At 42.5% G+C, this 22017-nt stretch overlaps 1 protein-coding gene across 1 annotated transcript in view; it reads right to left on the reverse strand.

The window, feature by feature from the left end:
• MCTP1 (multiple C2 and transmembrane domain containing 1) overlaps positions 1-22017 on the reverse strand; it is a 254641-nt gene that overhangs the window by 225231 nt on the left and 7393 nt on the right. The window contains exons 2-3 of the mRNA XM_066616140.1: positions 21484-21510; positions 21354-21370 (exon numbers count right to left, since the gene is read on the reverse strand). Coding sequence (XP_066472237.1) covers positions 21354-21370; positions 21484-21510 — 44 coding nt within the window. The remainder of the gene's footprint in view (positions 1-21353; positions 21371-21483; positions 21511-22017) is intronic.

Here is a 22017-nt window from a genome sequence, read left to right on the forward strand (position 1 = left end):
GATGGTATTACCCCTAACCACTGTGATTTTAGCATGTCACTCCCCCAGTGCATGTCACTCATAAGAACAGCCTCACTGGATCAGGCCATAGGCCCATCTAGTCCAGCTTCCTGTATCTCACAGCGGCCCACCAAATGCCCCAGGGAGCACCCCCCCGTGCGCATCACCTGGTGCAGCCCGCACCACCCGCACCCCCTAGAAATGCCACTGCTCAAAATCAAAGGGGAAAATGGAGAGAGCAGTAGGAATTAGAGTTTACGGGCAGTTCCCACTCTCTAGTCTCTACTGCTTGCTCTGTTTCCTTCTCCCTTATTATGTCTGCCTTGCCCTTTCAAATGGCACAGAGCATGGAAAAGAGAAGCTACCCAGACAAAGATGCAGCCATCAACAGTGGGAACGAAAAACAGCACATGACTGTTCTGCTCACAGAACAGTAGAATTCTTCCCCCTCAGAGTAGCAGGAGCCCCCACACAACTCAAAGAGTCCCTTCCTAAGGATAGGGGGCATTCCAGAGCAGCACCTATGAAGTACAAGCTTTTGTCCCTCTCTTTGTACACTTTCTACTTGTACATACAAGGATTTGGATTCCACCCATAGTTTATTTTTTAAAAAATGGATGGAACCATTGGATGAAGTTTGCATTATTCATCTGTTAAGTGCCACAAAACAATTTATAAATTACTACTTTGACATTAAAAAAAATCAGAAAAATGGATTAGAAATGTAAATTATACAAAAAGTAATAAAGAATCGTATGAGCTTTGGAACATGTTCAGTTATTCTCTCTAAAATGCAAATATAAACATACTTTAATCCTGTTAAGGAATACTGACATCAGTGGGACTAAACACTGCCCAAATTCAATTACTTAAATAGGGTTGCGATTGTTTAAACAGAAAATAGCCAGATAATCTACTCATAGATTTTACTAGACTTGCTATTCTTCCTACTACTGCAGACAATTTTATACTACAACAAAAAGCCCAGCTGCCACAATGTCCTTTATAGTTGCATTTAATGTTAAAAACAGTCATATCCATTGTAATTATATAGGGCAGGGTTCATATACTGCCTTTCAAGCACTTAACATCTGGTTTGGTACTTAACACATCCTTTCAGTAATCCACTTACTGTTATTAGAGAAAGAAGCAAATGCCTTCGCAAGCATTAATCAATTATTGACGCTTAGTGCAACTAGGAAGACATGATGACCCACTTACCACAGCATTCATGTTATATGCTTCCACACACTTCTTAAAGACTTTACCAGCAAGTAATACAAACACTCAGCTGGTGGAATGGAAATCACAAATGGTCAAACACTGACAAAGTTCCAGTCACAGTATGGGAAAAGATTAGTGTTATTTACTCTACTTAACGTCTTGCATCTTTATTCCAGTCCTCTGCCACAGAGTTCAGACATGGTTCTCATCCATTTTACTTTATCCTCATGATCACACTGTGAGGTAAATTAGCTACAGTGTCTGGCCCAAGGTCACCCAGTTAGCTTCACAGCCAAGTGAGGATTTGAATGTGTATCTCCCTGGTCCTAGTCCAACACTCTAACCCAGGTGTGTCAAACATAAGGCCCACAGACCAAATGTGGACCCCAGAGGCAATTCATCAGGACCCCATGATAACTGAGCTCTCCCAGCTTAATAATTGGGCTCTCTCATATCTTGAAAGTATGAACAAGTTTTGCACATTTTTTGTTATTTACAGCTAATAAGTTTCTATGTGAAAATAAAGTGCTTATTTCTGGCCATTATCTGCTTAATGATAACACTTCCAGCCCTCAGCAGGCACCATGAAATTTGGCCCTCTGTATGAAATGAGTTTGACATCCCTGCTCTAACCACTTTACTACACCATGCTGAAGTATCTCACTTAGGTTAGCTATAGCAGCATTCAAACATACTGTTCCATTAAGCATAGGGAGACTGATGGCCCAATCCTATCCAATTTCCAATGCTGGTACAGCTGTGCCGATGGGACATGCACTGCACCTTATAGTGGGGCAGCAGTCACAGAGGCCTCCTTAAGGTATGGGAACATTTTTTTCCTTACTTTGGGAAAGTTGGATAGAATTGAAACAGCTATAAGAAAGGTATAGTAAGAACTAAAGGTTACACTGCAATCCAAAGTAGCAAAATCTACAAGACACACATACAAGTGCATGTTGATAAAGCCTCACCAGGTCTATCTTAGCAATTCCCACATAACAGGCCAATGGGAATAGTCTGCAGTATTGGGAGACTGAATTAGCAGAAATATCCAATTGTAAACACAGCTCTCTCCTTGCAAATATGCATTGCTTCTTTGGATAACAATCTTATTTTTCTAGTAAACACCCAAAAGCACTCAGTTTACCGGGTAAGAGGCACTTTTCAAGTGGGTGCTCCTCTTTTATTTAGCAGGGGGAGAGTAACTGGCCCTCCTCACCCCAGCACTGTCTTTTCTAGTGGCTGTCGGCGTTTTTTTTACATCTTTTTAGATTGTGTGCCCTTTTAGGACAGGGAGCCATTAGTTATTTGATTTTTCTCTGTAAACCGCTTTGTGAAATTTCTGTTGAAAAGCAGTATATAAATACTGTTAATAATAATAATAATGTAAAAGATGTTGAAATAAAATATAACTACCACTGCAAATAAGGAACCTCTGGTAGGGGAGCCAACTACAGGTATATATACCATCTGATGACAGAAACTGAACGCTTTCCACATACGCTGCCTCCGACGCATCTACGGTATCACCTGGCAGGACAAAGTTCCAAACAACACAGTGCTGAAATGAGCTGGAATCCCTAGCATGTATGCACTGCTGAAACAGACGCCTGCACTGGCTTGGTTATGTCCTGAGAATGGGCGATGGCCGGATCCCAAAGGATCTCCTCTATGGAGAACTCATGCAGGGAAAGCACCCTACAGGTAGACCACAGCTGCGATACAACGATATCTGCAAGAAGGATCTAAAGGCCTTAGGAATGGACCTCAACAGGTGGGAAACCCTGGCCTCTGAGTTTCCCACTTGGAGGCAGGCTGTGCAGCATGGCCTCTCCAGTTTGAAGAGACACTTGCCCAATAGACTGAGGCAAAGAGGCAAAGAAGGAAGTGGAAGGGATTGTCACTCCCAGATTAGAACATAAGAACAGCCCCACTGGATCAGGCCATAGGCCCATCTAGTCCAGCTTCCTGTATCTCACAGTGGCCCACCAAATGCACCAGGGAGCACAACAAATAACAAGAGACCTGCATCCTGGTGCCCTCCCTTGCATCTGACATAGCCCATTTCTAAAATCAGGAGGTTGCACATACACATCATGGCTTGTAACCCGTAATGGATTTTTCTTTCAGAAACTTGTACAATCCCCTTTTAAAGGCATCCAGGCCAGATGCCGTCACCACATCCTGTGACAAGGAGTTCCACAGACCAGCCACATGCTGCGTAAAGAAATATTTTCTTTTGTCTGTCCTAACTCTCCCAACACCCAATTTTAGTGGATGTCCCCTGGTTCTGGTGTTATGGTTCTGGTCTGGTGAATTGTTCTCTTCAGCCACACTAGACACTGTTCCAGAATCACTTTTCAGAGCGCGATACCATAGTCTCCCGAGACTGAAGGATGCCAATGAATGATGATAGAAAATATTTTAAAATATATTACTTTGGTGCAGATTTGCCCATTAACTTGGTTCTGACTAGGTAATATGAACAGAACATCAAGGTTTTGAGGAAGGTTAGGAACAGCTTCTGTGGTGAAGTAGAGAGATTTGGACCACGAGGAAATTTTCATGAATATAGCAGTGGCCAATCTACACCTCAAAACATTTATACCAATTCTAAAACACCTGTAGTTTGAAAATAGTTCTCTTAAAAACAGGGAGTCAGCTCTTAAAAGTTTGATGTCAACATAGAATGGTTAGATTTACAAACACACACACCCCCCACCACCAGCCAATAATAAAAGTTGCCAGCAGGAGGTCTAGAAATTACTTTACAAGCAAATCTGTTGTTCCCCTAATATCAGTCAGGGTAGGGTAAAGAAAAATTACCTGCTAGGATGCATCCAAACCTCAGTTTTTACACTGCCTGTTTCAAGTACAGACAAAGTACACTGCACAATGTTTTCAGCTCTCAATTCACTCTCAATTGTAGATTAGTAATAGAGAGGGGGGAAATTAACCCATTTGCAGGCTGTGCCACTATGGACTATACATATCAAATGAGATTAAGCTGACAGGCATTCTCATCTTCTGTAAATTCTACCTTCACTTCTTTCTGTTGCCTTCTGTTTCTATTTTCCCCACCACCTCTTTTTTTCATTCCCAAGAGGTTTGCCCAAACTGCTTACCTAATTTGCAGCTCCATTCTAACCATCTTTTCTCAGACGCTCCATTCATTTTCACAGGTCTCCAAACTGCTGTGCTCAGAATTGCCAGCTTGATCAAGTACGTCTCCACCCAACGCAATCTTTAAACTATACTTTAGAGAGATCCTTAAGAACTAACCTTAAAGTGCAATAAACTTAAACTTAGCAAGCAGGCAAACAAACTGGGAATCACAAGTTTTCAACTGGTAAATGTTCGTGACCTATAAAGAAGCAATTAGCATAATACAGGATGAAAGAGAAAGTTCTGTCCTTATATACACTCTGCAGTGCCAAATCAGGAACACAGATAACTGGCAGATCAGGCCATCTGGATGTGTTTCAAGTCCCTGATTTCCCTTCTGGCAGAGCATTCCTAGACATATAGCTGGTTACATATCAACACAAGCACAGATGGAATTTGGAGATGGGGGAGACTAGAGAGAAAGATGTTAACTTTGCTTCATAATTTATATGCAAAAACTCTGCTACTTATGAACATGTTTGGTTCAGCAGTCTATAAGGCATTTTGTTCACATGTAATGTCCCTATCTCCATTGCTATAGTTGTCAGTTTCACTCTGAACACTGTAATGAACACTTTCATTAACGAGCCACTTGAAAAGCTCCTGAGAGGCTTCCACATTCAGCGGCATCACCTGCAAACCAGAAGTCAGGGCTGACTTCGTAAGCTGAATGTTTGTAAGTAGGGAAGCTTCTGTACAAAATGCAGTTTGCAGAAACATACTATACATATCAGTATGTATAGTATGTACATACTAGTACATACTAGTCTGCTATATGTCTAGTATGATGTACTAGTATGATGTACATCATTCTAGTATGTATGTACATCATACTAGTACATCATACTAGTATGTATGTATAGTACGTACATCAGTATGCCAAGTGCTGTCCTTACCCAATGATGTAACATCTCTGCTCCTCCCATTCTCCAATGTTCTAGCTCAGCACTCTCCCCCCCTCCACTTTTCCTCTCCACCTGTCCCTTTCTTTCTTTTCCAATCCAGCAAGTGGAAGTAGGAGGAGGAGCAATAGCGACAAGTAGACAGGACACAAATAAGCATACATACACCTCCCTGAGCTCCCTGGAGAGAGGACAAAATATAAGTGTAGTAAAAAAAATAAGCGACACCACTGCTCAGAAGAATGTTCAACAACTTAAAGTCATAGTCACTTCATAGTTACTAGTAGTTACACAATACTACATAGTCAAGTCATAGTTACTTCAACAGCATTATAGCTACACAGGAATGCTAATCAGATCCAAAAGATTGATTCTACGCATTGATGGACCATCTCATCTGCCTTCTTTGGTTCACTACACTCTCTATTCCACACCCTATAAGCAGTGCACTCCTATGCATAACTGAATTAACTTTCACCAATCATCATGGTTTATTACTTTTATAGAACACAAAGTGTAATATACCAATTAAAAGAATTGGATAGAAAATTGACTGCTATTGTACATAAAGAAAGCTGAAGATAACAGACTCCCCAGTCACCAGGATCCCTGTCATTCACATGTACTGAAGATGAGAATCCAGTTCTGAATAAAATGGGGGAGGGGGAGAAAGAGTATAAACGCCAGAATAGCTTACTTCTGAATCCAGCACCCTACAAATGACTCCTAGGAATAGATAGTATAGTTTCATGTTACAGAGTCACCTTCAACATTAGATTTTGAAGCAGTAACCATGAAATATCCCTAAGCAATATATGGTCTGAGCACAGGAAAAAAAACGGACAAGATTCGAAACACAGATACATTGATTTAGACAAAAACCTCAATTTTAATAGATGTTGAGGGTAGAAAACCAACTGCACTTTAAACAATCATAGTCCTGAGTAAACAATGAAGGAATAGCAAGACTAACTTTCTAACACAGCAGGACTGGGCAGTCATTAGGTCATATAAATCAGAGTAAAGTTGTACAAAAATTTAGGCATGTAACCACTGCCCAGTCTAGAAATTCCCCCACCTTAATGGAAGAGTGAAAGATTGACAGAACGCAAAGAAGATTGACAGACAGCCAAAGCAGATACTGCTCTATGTGCAGACCCATGCATTGAACATATGACTAGATAAATGAAAGGATATAGGAGATTCAGTCTGTAAGCAGTGGTCTCCAACATACTTAGGCTGCAACGTGCACATGAAACGTAGTTTTGCTATTTAATCATGAAGCTGACATCCAACGTTAAGTGAAGACATTTGAGCTCTAGTCTTAATATACTCTCTCAGTTGAAAACTAGCAATCCCTAAACAAAAAAAGCATTATATCCACAGCTAAGGTCTCTGCTATCATTCTAATTCTGAAGGTCACAAAATTTAGAAAGAATGATGTGAACTTACAAGCTCTCTTTCCCCTCCAACTGATGTATCCATTATGGACTTCAAAATGCAGAAAGTTTAACACAAATCCTCATGCAATATGGCCTGAGCAGCTACTGCATAGTTAAACACTGCTGCTAGCATTCAATGATAAATAAAAATAGAGCTTACTGGTACCACCATCATTTACATTCTGAATCAGCATTCTTTTCGACACATAATAAGCCTATTAATAAACTGCTGACAGCATATTTCTGATTCAGAAAGGCTTTGAAATCTGGACATTTAACATTATAGAAGATTTTTCCCTCAAATAGCAACTTTTTAAGAAGTGTTGTCAAGCAGGCAACACACACGCACACACTCCAAATGACTACTCATCAACCTTAAAAGTATTCTACAAAAAACATACTGCAGCTATTCTTATTTTAAACCAATAATTCATAAGGAAAATGTGTCATTCTTCATATAAACCTCTCTTGCTGTATCACAAAGCCCAGTGAAAGGTATTTTCAGGTATTCAAGTCCTTTGCCATACCAAATCTCTCCCCCACTTCCTATTTTTCTAAACTTAGAAAATGGCAAGTTATTCATTATTTGCTAAGCTTCACAAATCTTCCATCACAATCCCATAAAATAAAAATTTTAGGAATCATCCAGAGTACAACATTACATGTATGCTAATTTAAGAATTGTATGGTCTCTGAACATGTGCATTTTGAGCAGGACTCTTTACAAGAGCTCTTAAGAACAAATTATTATGAATCACCTGCCCAGGAACTCATTACAGTTTGCTGAGCTAAACAGCCAAAGTAATTATTATAGATCTACCTAATCTCAAACATCTAGCACAGTCAAGATGCATTTGATCAGAAATTCTACCCAAGAAAAGTCCTGCTGAATTGGGCCAAAGCCCCAGTATTGGGCCTTCATCCAGTATTCGGTATCCCATAGTGGTCCACCAATTGCCTCTGGAGAGGGAGGAAAAGAGAGGCATGCTTCAAGTCATTCCTTCATATGAATAGTTTCCCTACGGAGGCAAAAATCTAACTGGCACTCAGAAGTCAATGAGCAGAAGAATGACATCACAAAATAAAAAAATACCACTCAGTTGTTACAAACAATACAGAATTAAACAATCAGAGCCTATATAAACCTAATGAAAGCAAATGTATAACAAAAAATGTGCATGAATGATTTACTGCATGTTGTAATGGACGCTTCAGTGTTCTGAGGGCCTTAACGGCAAGTGGCTATGCCAAATGTCAATTTGGGTCCCCAATTCATATGTTACCTCCTGCAGCATGGATGCCATCAAGAAGCCTCTGCCATATGATCAGAACCCACAAATAAGTGCCTAGCTGTGTTATCATGTCTCCAGATTTCAATGGCTACAACACAAGGCTGAGATTTAAGGTACTGTGGCAAGAGTGGAGGCTATCAGAAGATGCAAGTGCCCTCTCTCAGCCCCCCCCCCCTTTACACACCACTATACTGGAGTAACTGGCACTCACTAAATCTCTTTTCCTCCAGTCCAAGATTAGCAAGTTAGTGAATGATGCCATATTGCTCAATGTATTGTTCAAAACTTGTGGCTTGCCAAGCTTGGACCAACTCAGGGCAGGAGCAAAATGACAACATGTGATCATACCAAAAAGGTATCTCAAAATGGTTTGTGATCATGAGATCCTTTTCAGAGGAGGATTTCACATCTCAGGTTTCATGTAGAATTTGGCTGCATTGCTGAATTTGAACTGACTATAAAAGCACATTACGTCTCTCAGTTTGAAATTCTGTAGGGCTTCTCTTGATTAAACTAATAGCAAGAAATGCCACTTTCCAGTAGGCTTTAGTCCCAGTACCTGCCAGTTTAGAGATACCAAGTACTTCCCCTTCTTGCCCCCAAAACCCACATGGCCCTTGAAAAAACAAATAGGGGTTGCAGCAATCTCCTCTGTCCACGTTTTTATAGTCATTCAAATGCAGCAGCTTCTCCCTGCTCATTCAACTATTGACAGGGATTTATCCTCCCAGGATAAATTTCCACCCTATTCTCCAATATTTGGATATGCAAGCTGCATATATGTAATTATTTAAGGCAAAATAGTTCAGTTTTGCATTTCACAGAAGTTAGAGAAAAGAAAGCTGCTCCACTTTCTGCCCCAGCTGTCTCAATCAATGGTATGGAGCAGGGGTATCCAAACTCCAGCCTGTGGGCCAAATCCAGCCTGCAGCAAGCCCTGTAATCCTCCAGAGGAGAGGAGAGCTGTGCTCTGGGAGGTTTTAGAACAGGGATGTCAAACATAAGGCCCGGGGGCCGGATGCAGCCCACAGAAGCTTTTTATACGGCCCTCAGGCTTTCAGCTGCTGAGTAGTGCTGAGGTGTTACTGCTGAAAGCCCACATGAAAATTGGGCTCTCCCATATCTTGAAATATGATCAAGATTTGTATCGTTTCTCTTTTGTTATTTGCAGCTAATGAGTTCCTAAGTGAGAAAAAAGTGTTTATTTTTGGTTATGACCTGTTTAATGACATCACTTCTTGCCTAATGACATCACTTCCGGCCCTCGGCTGGCATCAAGAATGCTATGTGGCCCTCCATATGAAATGAGTTTGACACCCCTGCTTTAGAAGGTCACTTCTGATTTTTTGGAAAAATCAGAAGTGACCTTCTAAGGCCTTCCAGAGCACAGCTCCCCTTGACTCCAGAAGATTACAGGGCTTGCCACAGGCCAGATGGAGAGGTGAGAGGCCTCACCAGCCCTCAGAACACCCTCCAAAACTGAAGAAAACACAGCTCCCCTCACCTCCAGAAGGTCCATGTGGGTCTCATCTGCAGTATGTGGAGGGGCGCTAATGATTGCTGCAGAGCTGGAGCTGGCCAAGGGCAGCTACATGGAACCAGGTCTATGGTGCTTCTTGCCTTTCAGAGATTTTTTCCTAATTTAGGAAAAAATCATTCATGAGTACTGAAATTTATTCAAATTTAATATAATACAAATTTGAATAATATTGATTTATTCAATATAGTTTTGATAATATAAACTTACTTAAATTTAAATTTTATTTTTCTGACCCTCGACACATTGCCAGAAATATGATGCAACCTTCCAGCTGAAAAGTTTGGAGACCCCCAGGGAAGATGAATGGGTCAAAGTTCTTTCTGTGTACAGTTACTAGGGCAATGTCTGTTCCATTACTGTAACACAAGACAACAGTGGGTGATCAGATGCAAGAGATGGGGGTTCTGTACTAGCAAAGACAAGACATACATCAAGAACAGGGTCACAGCACTAGAAACACATTCTGAACTCTCTTTTTAAATGTTATGACTTTCCCAAGGAGTTCAGGTTCACGAGAGGCCATTAAGACTAGGTGTGTGCCATCTACCACTCTATCATTTTATTTATGCTGTGAATGAATTCAAGTACAGGTGGAGCCTATTTATCTGCGTTAGTTCTGTTCCATGACTTGGCGCGATTAACAAAAAATGGATTGTGCTAAATTTCATAGAGTTACGCAAATACACTGCAGCCTGACGCTTCTGGATGGAAAGAAACTAAGGCAGTTGTTATCAATCCCCTCCCCTCCGTACTCAGCCCTCCCCATTGCCAGCTGCCTGGCTTCTTTCACATGGGATGCTAATCTTTTAAGAGTCTGGCCCTATGCGTTTCTACTCATAAGTAAGCCTCATTGTAGTCAATGGGGCTTACTCCCAGGAAAGTGTGGAGAGGATTGTAGGCTAAATCTCATGCTTTGCTTGGTGGGAAGCTTGCCTGTGTCGTTATAGCCTGCACCATGGGGGGGGGGTTGCTTATGTCGGTGATTGCCTGCACCATCTCAATGGGGGGGGGATTTGGCAAACACTCCCTGGGTTTTTTAAAGCAATCCCCTCTGTTGCTACCACACATGCCCCTGTGTGAGTGAGTGAGAGAGAGAGAGGGGGAGCTCCACCTTGCTGCACGTGTTCTGGCTACAGAGATTTTTGGGGGCCCCTTCCCCTCTTCAGCCTCTTTGCTGGCTCAGGGGCTCCAGGGGTATTACTGTTCCTTTGCAAGGGGAATCTCTTCCAGGGCTATTTCCCTGCCTGGGTGAGTCAGAGCCTTTTTGCAGTGTTTTGGGCTGCCTGGAAATGGATTGAGACGCCAGAGCAGGGCAAAGGAGGCAAAGGTGTGTGTGACTTTCGGTTCCCCCACCCCGTTAGCATTGAGACAAATCTGCAGATAAAAAAATCCGTGGATAAATAGGCTGCACCTATATTTAATAAACTCACAAGTGGCTTCTGGTCTAAATTAAGATATTGTACATTGCTGGCCTGGGGCCTCTGGGGCAAAGCCCTGAAGTAGCAAAAACCCCACCGTCTGGGCCCTCTGGTTGGTGTGGGCCCTCAGTCAGTGCCCCCAATATCATCTTTGCTTATACAGGTGGTGCCTTGGTATCCACTGATTTGGTATCTACTGATTTGACTCACCACTGATACTGGAGCCCACCTTTAATTGCTTTATAGCAAGAAAAAAAACAAACAACAAAATCCAATTTCCTAAGTTTGTGCTGTTAAACTGCACCAGTTGCAAGCTTCTATGGGTTAAAGATAGCTTTAAAGACCCATTTCCAGGTTTCTTGCTCTTTCATTCTTGCACCAGAATGCATTTGTATAAACACTATACCACATTCAGCCACTAGATGGGGTGAATAACAGAATCTAGTGGAATGAAGTTATTCCATTAAGACTAATGGAGAAGCAAGAAACCTAGAAGTGGGTATTTAAAGCTATTTTTCCACTGATTTGGTATCCACTAATTTTTATTAATCCATTGGGGGTTCCGGAACATTATCAAAACTGGAGAATAAGAATTACAGTTTAAGTACTGAAATTAATGCATCAGATGAAGGGTATCATAGCTCACAAAAACTTATGATGGAATTTTTCTTTAAGGGACTACAAAACTCTGCTGTTTTTACTAAAATTATGCACACATTTCTCATTCACTTTAACAAATAAAAAGACCCACTTAAATTAAATTAAATGTTCCCTTACCCAAGGAGACCTCTGGTTGCTTCTCCTTCCCCCACGGGAGGGGGCTACATAATTTTTTTTTGCACCGGGCAGCAACTTGGTTAGCTATGCCACTGGTATAAAGAGGGATCGGTGAATTAAAACATGCTTAATGTTCAAGCCCATCACTCTCCTCTGCCATTATGATTCCACTCTTCCTTTACTAGGAAGAGTGGCAGAGGAGTTACCCCTTGCCAATCTGCTGTCCAAGGTGGCTGCCTCAGTCAGCCTCATGGATGGGTTGGCCCTGGAAGTTGTTTAAAACAATGGAAGATTTCCAATTACTTCATTAAAACAATGGAGCTACCAGAGGAGTAGAGCTATGTTACAGCCTGATCTTCTGCCCGGACAGTGCACCTCGCATGCCCAATGCCTGAGGCATTGCAAGGCAACAGGCATTGCAAACATGCCATAAGGCATGTTGTGGCAACCAGGAAGGAAGAAGTGCCAGTAAGGAGGCCAGTGGCAGTTGGTGCTGGGCCTCTGAGCCAGAGGGACGATGCCAGGCACCCATGAGAACACCACCACTGGGTAGAATGGCATACACAGGTGGGGGAGGGTAGGAGGAAGATGGGATGAAATTGGGCAGGGGGAGGCCTGGAAGTGGTTCAGGCACAGGGATGATGGCAGAGGCTGCCATCAAATCTTATCCCCCCCTTCCCACGCCTGAAAGCCCTACACTGGTTACTCAGATCTGTGCCAGTTATTTCACTGGTGCATATCCAAGTAGACCCATAGAGGCTGCAGGGGCGCTACACAGGGTAAGGCAGTGGTTTTCAAACTCTCAGGGAGAGTTTGAGCCACTCTAAGTTCTTATGGGGGCGGGGGAAAGGCAGTGGTGCAATCCCCAGGACTGCGCCACTCAGGGGGGCGCGGGAAGCCCTGTGCAACCTTCTGCAGGGCTCCCCACAGCTCTGAAAGTGAAAGTGGAGCGATCACTTCCTGCCTCCTCTAAAGCAGAGGGCAAAGGCCAGGGCCCACAGGCTGGGGCGTTGTGACGCCCCAGTCTGAAAAGCCCTGGGGTAAGGGAACCAACGTTCCCTTACCCAAGGAGACCTCTGGTTGCTTCTCCTTCTCCGCAGGATGCAGTAGTGGGTGTTTCGGTGCCGCTGTATCACAGGGCAGGTGAGCAGCATAGGATTGGGCCCTTAGAGCAAACACAGCAGAGAGTCTTGTAGCATCTAAAGGCAAACCATTTTATACTCTACATTAGCATACCTTTCCTTTAACTAGAATGGAAGTCTATGATTCATAAACTTCATTCACTGGCTAAGAATCTCATTTGGCCAATGAACAACAAAGATGAACAGTAGACAGGACTTAAAACAATCAAGTGTTCCTTATAAGAACTGCTACCTTAATGCAAACACAAGGAGGACGTGGGGCTTTGACCCCCAAATCACACTTTAAATTCCCATTTTGTAATTTCAATAAACTGAATTATGAATTTGAATTATGAATCTGCCTGCTCCCAATATAGCAAAGTAAGTTGAGCTAGGAACAAAAACTTCTTAAAAGACATGCAGTGTAACAAGGTGAGAAAAGAGAGATTTAGGTGTCAACACCTGCATGCTTCATTCCATGGAGGGGAGAAAAAGAACCCTGCCCACTTTATATGTGAACAGGACAAATACATGTGGCTGCCCTTTGTTGTTTAGTTTTGTCCACATTCAGTGCATAAACTAAAAGTCTGGCCAGGCAAAAAACAAACTGAAAATTTAAGTTTATTTTGTGAAAGCTAGCCCTTCAGATTTCCCAAGAAAAGATAACATTTCACAAGTAAGTGTCATGGAAGTTAAAACCTTTCTACCAGTAGATATTTAACCAGGCAAAGAAAGCACCCAAAACCTGGGGAAACCCCATGTGAAGATCTCAAAGTCAAAAGAATATTAATTTTGGATAAGATATTCTCCAAGATAATTGCGTTAAATAATTTAAAATAGTTTTAAAGTAAAATAGTATTTAAACCAAACACTGAGCAGCAGTGTGGAGAAAGCATGCCTATGTAAACAATAAGGCACTGGGGTGCCAGGTGAGAGGGGGGAATATGTGCATCCCATGCTCCAGCCACACATCCGTGCTGGCATTTCAGAGTTACCAAGTGAACCAGCCCTATGTGCATCAAACAGGTCATATACCATTATAAAGGATATTTTTGAAAACATTATTCAACTCTTGTTGTGAACAGCTACTCAAGCTACATCAGTAATCTAATTAGGCCATTCTGGAAGAAAGCCAGGTTTAACACACATTCTGAATTCAGTCCAGTTCACTGAAAAAAATACACTCCCCAAATCTTTATGAATATTGCTATATGAACTCTTAACAGGTCATACAGGACAGAATCCAATGAAAATTAAGTAATTAAATCCCTACTTCAATGAGCATTATGCTTACTGTACCTACTTCCAACTGCAAAAAATGAGTTTTTTTTAAAAGTGCTTAAATCTGATTGGATTCTATTGGCCCATAAGAACAAGAACTGTTCAGAACTGTTTTTATCCAGGGTAGAAAATACTGGATGGTTTCTTTAAGCCATTTCTGCCCAACGTTGCATATATGCAACAGGAACCAAATGTGTACACCTGTGGGCCAGGCAGAAATGGGTTAAAGTAAAAATTACCTTATTACGTATCTAGTTAAATATGCTCGCAGAGAGTACTAGAGTACTGAAGTATTTTATCTGATTTACAGTGCAATCCTATGCAAGCAAGCCCCACTGAATTCACTGGGGATTACTCTTAAGTACGAGTAATTGTAATATATAGCATCACAGCCAGGCAGACCAATCCTATGCTGCCCCGGAACCCAGAGGAGCAGCAGCACAGAAACGGCCGCTATTGTATCCTGTAGACCTAGGGCAGCCTCCAGAGTAACCTCGGGGTAAGGGAATGTTTGTTCCCTTACTACGGGTAAAGCTCCGGCAGCCCCAATGGGTTTCCTTGGAGCCGCATCAGCTATTTTGCTGGCACAGAACCAAAGAGGCCTGTGCAGGGCTTCCAGGCTTGGAAGGGAGTATAAGATACGTACAAAGGCAGAATCTGCCAGCATCTCTGCCCCCCCCCGCCTGATCCTCCCCTGCACCAACTTCTATCTGCCCAGTTCCACCCTTCTGCCACTCCAAAAACCTATTCTGCTGGTTGACAGAGAAAGTTACTGCTGGCCGCTCCCACAGTGCATCCTACTGGTGCTGAGGCCTAGTGCCAACCGGTGCTGGCCTCAGTCAAGTGCCATGGTAAGGTGCCTTATTGCACTTTTACAACAACAAGTATCGACAGGACAAGCGTACCGCTGAAGCTGGGCTCTATTGGATTGGGCCCTTTGAGCGCCCCCACTGCAAGGCCTCATGACAGGTGGTAGAATACGAATCATATTCTTCCCCCTTCCTATCCCCTGAATTAATACCAGTCCCAATTATGTTTATTTAGAAGTCCCATTTATAATGGAACATAGGTTGCCAAACCACGGCTTGCACGCCACATGCAGCTCTTTGACATAAAATGAGCAGCTTGCAGAAATATATTGGCTGAACTTCTTTTCGCATCACAGTTACTATAAAAGGTAAATAAAAAAATTTCAAGCTTTATAATTATTTACTGGGTATAAACTAAGAGTCAATTGAATTAAAACATTAAATATATTTATTCACCATGAATATTAAGAATTTAATGTGTCTTAAATATTGCCGCTCACAAACCTCTTTAGTTTATCATATGTGGCTCTTAAATTAAGCAAGTTTGGTGACCCCTATAATAGAACTTCCTTCCAAATAAGTGTGGTTAGGACAATTGTAACCTTTATTTAAGTATACTCATATTCAAAGCAGCTGAATAATGTTGAAATAACCATAAATACAGAACTCTATACAAAATCATAGAAGAATAACTATACACTATTAAAATATGCAGCTCTTCAAACTTATCTTGCCCTTGGGAGAGGTCCCCTAGTCCCTATCAGCCTCAGTTTCTTCCTTATATGAAAATATTTCAGGACAGTCTATGACACCCTCATATATTACTCACAGCACAGAACGTAGGAACACAACAGTTTCAGTCTTTTATTTGTTGAGTGGCAGATTGTCAGTTTTGAGATTCTGCACTCATTTTAAAATAAGCTATAAAAGATTTTCTACTTGAGTGTTCGCAAGAAAGCCTATTTATAGCTATAACATTCTGTATGCAACAGTTCATCACATTGACAAGGATCTCTAAAGAACCTGAAAAATTCCATCATGTTCACAAATTGTTTCAGAATCTTTACAAAGCATTTCAGACTGACTAAAATGTCTATGCAAAAGCCAAGACATTAAGGAAAAAAAATTTTCCTTGAAATTTTCTATTTTTAAATCTTGATAAGTTCTCAAGTAAACAGAATGTGTACAAGAGTAAAAGTGAGTGGACATGTACAATATATTCAGATTTGACAGCGGATTCCAAAATTGCTTTTCCCTTTCTGGGAACTGTACCTCCTGGTGGTTCCTTCAGCTGGTTTGTTTAAATGCAAGTGGGACTGCCTCCTCAGCCTTTTCCCCTCCTTGGGTATCTGTCACCTCATTTTAATGCTTGTGTAGAGTTCTGGGGTGACAGAAAGGACTGTACCATTTCAGGTTGCAGGCAACATAACATTTCTGAATATTTCCCTATTGCAGTAGCTCCCAAACTTTTTCGACTAGCAGCTCCCTTGTCCTACTGTGTCATTGGCCATAGCTCCCTATAAGGCAGTGATTCTCAAACTCCCAAGGAGTTTGAGCCCCGCTGTAAGTCCTTGCAGGGCAGAAGGAGAAAGTGACGCGATCACCAGAATCATGTCGCTGTTGAGGGGCACAGGGGCTTGCCTGGACTCACCACAGCCTGCAGCAGGCTCCCAGGGGTGCAGGGTGTCCCGTGCCAGGCTGTGGTGAGTCTAAGAAAGCCCATGCAACCCTTGACAGCGATGCAATTCTGGAGATTGCGTAGCTGCCTCCCTCCTACCCACCCCTTAAGGGGGCAGAGGTCAGGGCTCTCTGGCTGGGGCGTTGCAATGCCCCAGTTTCAGAACCACTGCCATAAGGGCTACAATCCTATATACTGTATACGGTAGCAGGTTTTTCGTGAGGATTCCAGGGCTCTCCTGGCTGGTTTCCACAGTTTCCCAAGTAACCATGGTTCACAGTTTGGGGACTACTGCCATATGGAAAGAACCCATCTTACAAATAGAAAATCAGTACAATTTGCAGTAAATGACTTGTATAGGGGCAAGCCAGTCATACTTGGGGGTGAGTTTCAGTGGAAAAACAGTTCCAGGGTAATGGTAAACCACTCAGTCCCTGGTACAACAAAATTCTAATCAGAACCACCCACTTTTGGGTTACCTTTTGTGAAAGTGGCCCTTTCGGTCCCAAACACACCACTTAAAATGCCCTAAAACAAGCCTATAGTTTTTGCTCTCAGTGTTGAACAAGCTATCCACCTGTGATTCACAGGAAGCAATCTTTGAGATGGCTCTTCCAGATGCCAGAGTTAGCCCTGCCAGATCACCATTTGCCAACCCTTACTGTAAGCATTCTAAAGACTTTTGAGGAAATCCCCAGGGACTAAGAATCCCATGAGAGAACAACAGACCTTCAGGGCACTACTAGAAATTAACTTACACAGCATCACTGCTAGTTAGCTTTGAGCAGCCAAGCTCACCTGACAAGTGAGAGATCACTTTGACAGCCTCAGATTGTCTAGAATAAACCAAACAGAACATTTGTGCTCATCCAAAGGTTAATTCGCATCAGAGTCTGAAGATACCATGCACTCTTTACTGCAGTTCTGCCAGCATGAATGGTGCTAATAGATGTGGGGGTTCACACTGCTGATTCAACTCACTCCTTTTGTTAGGGAGTGAGGGACCACAACAAATCTGCCTCAAGTAAGTTGCAGTTGGGGATGTGCAACCAGATATCTCAGGTTTTATTACTTTGCATTTGCCTTTTTGACCTTAAAATTGTTTGTACTTTCTCCCAACCCACCCTCTTCCCCCATCTCTGTACGTTTTTTCTTCAATAAACTCCTTTTGACAAGTTACTGACCACTTGTCTAGTTGCTCGCAATCAGGACAGAGCCTTGCCAGCATCCTGGAGAGACAGCTGAACCAGTACACTACCAGAAATGTTAAGCTATGGGGTGGGACTGGGCAACCTCCCCATGGCCCTAATTCCATAGATTGAGATTTATTTTTTTTAATCTGGTGACAAAATACAAGATATTAGGGAAGGACAAAGGCACAATAAGAGAATAGGAAGCAATTTGGCCTTTAAATTTTCTAGCTGTCCTCTCCTTTCACCACAAATGCACTATTCCTTTTTTTCTTTATTTTTACTCTCAAGAAGCAAACAGCCTATTTCTAGAAAACTGTCAAGGGAGATGCTGGAGGACAACTGCCAAAATTTCAAGAACTCTTCTGAGTTTTACCTCTCTCAATATACCACCTGTTCAACAAGTCAACAATTTTTATGTTAGCATTCATATATTCAGACCAATACTTCAGCCATGATCCAAGAGCACATTAGTTAAGTTGTTAACCAGTTTTCAACCTGCTACTTGTCTGTGTCAGATGCCTAAGGGCTCATGTAAGCCACTCTAAGCTTCCCAAAAGAAGAGTTGGATGCCAATGTATTTTGGATGCAAATATTCAAGTCATATCCACTATATCACATATGGGCTTTTGAACACTGAAGATCACTTTTTTATTGGCATACCTCTTAACAACAAGAACAGAGTAAACTTTGGAAATGAGGATGGAATTGTACAGCCCAGGGAATGAAAACCTTGTCACTAACCTAAAAGGTCCTCATTATCCGCTCCCCCCATGCAGCTATACAACTTCAAAGGTAGTCTACAGTACAAGAAACAGGTTCTAGAAATGTCACTTACTTCCAGAGAGAACCAGGGAATGTAGTGTTTCAGTTGTGGAATCTTGAACAGTAACAGGTATTTCCAGAAATGGTACAAGCAAACCAGTATCAGAGCAACATTCTGTTCCAAATGTTTGTGTCCTTGTTTATTGCACCATTTTATTGCCTAGATCAGGAGTGTCCAAACTTTTTGGCAGGAGGGCCACATCATTTCTCTGACATTGTTAATTAATTAACTTACAATTCAAATTTGAATAAATTTACATAAATGAATATATTAGAGATGGAACTTACATGAATGAAGGTCTTGCAATAGCTCAAGGCCTATAAAAGGCCTTGCACAAAGCAAGGCCAGCCATTCCTTCGCTGCCCCTGCTGCATCACAGATGTGAAACGGCAAGCAGTGGAGGAAGCCCTCGTCCCACAGCTCACGCAAGAGGTAAACAGTTGGCCGTCACGCTGACAGCAATTGCATCAGGCCAGAGCAGGCTTCAGCAAGTCTCCAGAGGCTCATTGGAGACTGGGGCTCCCTGAGGGCCGGACTGGGAGTCCTCGAGGGCCGCAAGTGGCCCCAGGGCCAGGGTTTGGGCACCCTTGGCCTAGATCAAATCTAGGAATTTTGTCACATTTCAAATGTTTAACTAAAGTCTCTTCTGCTAACATGCAAACACTGGATATGAATGCAAGGCAAGAGGTTAGAGGGTTTCCCTCCTCTTCATCCCACATACAGTATTGTCAACAGCCAAGCCTATCTGGCTTATAGGTCTATAGGACTAGAATCTGTTATTTTTTATATAACCCTGTTATCAGGGTTATTTTTGTAAACCTACTGAAACTGAGAAAATTGCATACAAGTATACATAGGCAACAACTATAACCCTTAAGATTCTCTTTCACTTCTGCTATTTTAGAGGCTTTAGAAGCCTGCTACTTGAAATTCAACTCCCATTGTTTTGACAGTGTCCTACAAAGCTTCTCTCACACACAAAGCCTTGAAAAGGGTTTATGTATTCAGCTATCAACTTATCTCCCAAATAATGTATGTGCACAGATGCAGCTACTATAATTGATTTTTTAAACCACCTAGGCATTAAGAGTAAACAAAGCAGTAATAAATTTTGCTTGAGAGAACAGAGAGTGAATTCCAAGATATGGTGAGTGCAACTAGTGCCATTTGTTTAGATGTGTACCCTTTACCAAGGCATAAAGATGTCGAAGAGATCTCTCTCTACTTACCTCCAAAGACCCATCTGATGAAAACAGACCAGCAGTATTAATTTGTTAACTGTAACAAAGTTAAGCTTTTCCAGATAAAAATCTGTCATTACACATCTGTTGTCATGAAGAGTGTTCAGGTTAAAAATTTACCAAAAATCAAGCAATTTCCATTTTTTGCAACTATATAACTATGAACTTGTTAATAAGAACAGATGAACTTTAATAGAGAATGTTTCGCTTGATCTTAGCCAAAAGGCTGAGAGGCGATATAACAATGAACTTGTAGCATGGGTGGAAAAGTCCTGAAGAGGTCTGTGCAATTCATACCCATCAATCCAGAAACTTGGTTCAGGCTCAGAAACATGAGCAATATGATAGCAAAGCATAAGCAAGCTAAAAGCTGAAAACTTATATTTGCCCTGAAGTTTGTTACTCTGCAATCAATGGGCTTACTTACAAGATAATTGATGAGCACTGGAACATTAACATTAGTGACAATGCTTACAGGTGAGAACTTCCAACTGTGACCTAAAGCCTTCCCCACTAATGCCTTGACAATGTCCAGGGTAAGTGAACTTAAGGTTGTAGTATCTCAGATGCAAGACCAACATGTTGTTCCTTTTAGAAGTAGACAACATTCAGGATATACAAAGGCACACCCAAGTTTCAACAATTACTTTTAAGTGTATATGTGAGGACACAATTTCTGCAACACTATGATCATGGTATTTACGTGTTGTGTTGGCATTCTAACACATCAGGGTCTAACCAGAATCTTCAGTGTTAAAATTCATTACTGCTTGAACATTATATGAAAAAACAGGCCAAAGGCCCATCTAATCCAGCAACTTGATTCCTACAATGACCCACTATTTGCCTCTGGGAAGTCCACAGGCAGAAGAGAACACATACCTCTCTCTCATCACTGCTTCCCTGCAACTGGTACTCACAGGCATACTGTATCGGAACCTGGGAGATACCACATAGCGACTAGTAGTTACTGACAGACCCCCATCAATGTCACCCATCAATTTGTTCAAGTGTCTTTTAAAATCACCCAAGCTAGTAACCAACATCACATATTGTTGCAATAAATTCCAGATACTAATTAGGTGCTGGGTGAAGAACCACCTCCTTTGGTCTGTCCTAAATCTCCTGACACTCGGGTTCATTAGATTAGCCCTGGTTATCTAATTAGCCCTCGGTGGGAGGGGGGTCAGGGGCTTCTTGTAGTGGGGGATTCGATTATTAGAAACATAGAGAGGGGGGTTTGCGACGGATGTGAGGACCGCATGGTGACTTGCCTGCCTGGTGCGAAGGTTGCGGACATCACTTCTCGTCTAGACAGGCTAGTAGACAGTGCTGGGGGAGAGGTAGCGGCTGTGGTGCATGTCGGCACCAACGACGTGGGCAAGTGTAGCTGGGAGGTCCTGGAGGCCAAATTTAGGCTTTTAGGCAGGAAGCTGAAAGCCAGGACCTCAAAGGTAGCGTTCTCTGAAGTGCTACCTGTTCCACGCGCAGGGCCAGCTAGGCAGGCGGAGATCAGGGGTCTCAATGCGTGGATGAGACGGTGGTGTAGGGATGAGGGGTTTAGATTCGTTAGGCACTGGGGAACTTTTTGGGACAAGCGGGGCCTGTACAAGAGGGACGGGCTCCATCTGAACCAGAATGGTACCAGACTGCTGGCGCATAACACTAAAAAGGTGGCAGAGCAGCTTTTAAACTGATCCCTGGGGGAAGGCCGACAGGAGCCGAGGGGCATCCGGTTTGGGACTCCTCATCCCTATGGGATGAGGATGGGGAGGTTAGAGAACAACAAGACAAAGGCAGAGTAGGAGAAGAAATTGGGAAAGGTAGGGTGATGGGATGTGATAGACGGTTTGGCACAATGAGAGGATGCGGGGACAAAGGAGCGAACAAGCAGCCCATCCTGGGGCATTCTGTGTATAAATGCTTTTATGCGAATGCCCGAAGTCTACGAGCAAAGGTGGGAGAACTGGAATGTCTGGTGACAAGGGAAAATATTGACATAGTGGGCATAACGGAAACCTGGTGGAATGCGGAGAATCAGTGGGATACCGCAATCCTGGGCTATAAACTCTACAGGAGGGACAGGCAGGGGCGTGTTGGAGGTGGGGTGG

The sequence above is a fragment of the Tiliqua scincoides genome, chromosome 2, assembly GCF_035046505.1.
Source record: "Tiliqua scincoides isolate rTilSci1 chromosome 2, rTilSci1.hap2, whole genome shotgun sequence".
Classification (NCBI taxonomy): domain Eukaryota; kingdom Metazoa; phylum Chordata; class Lepidosauria; order Squamata; family Scincidae; genus Tiliqua; species Tiliqua scincoides.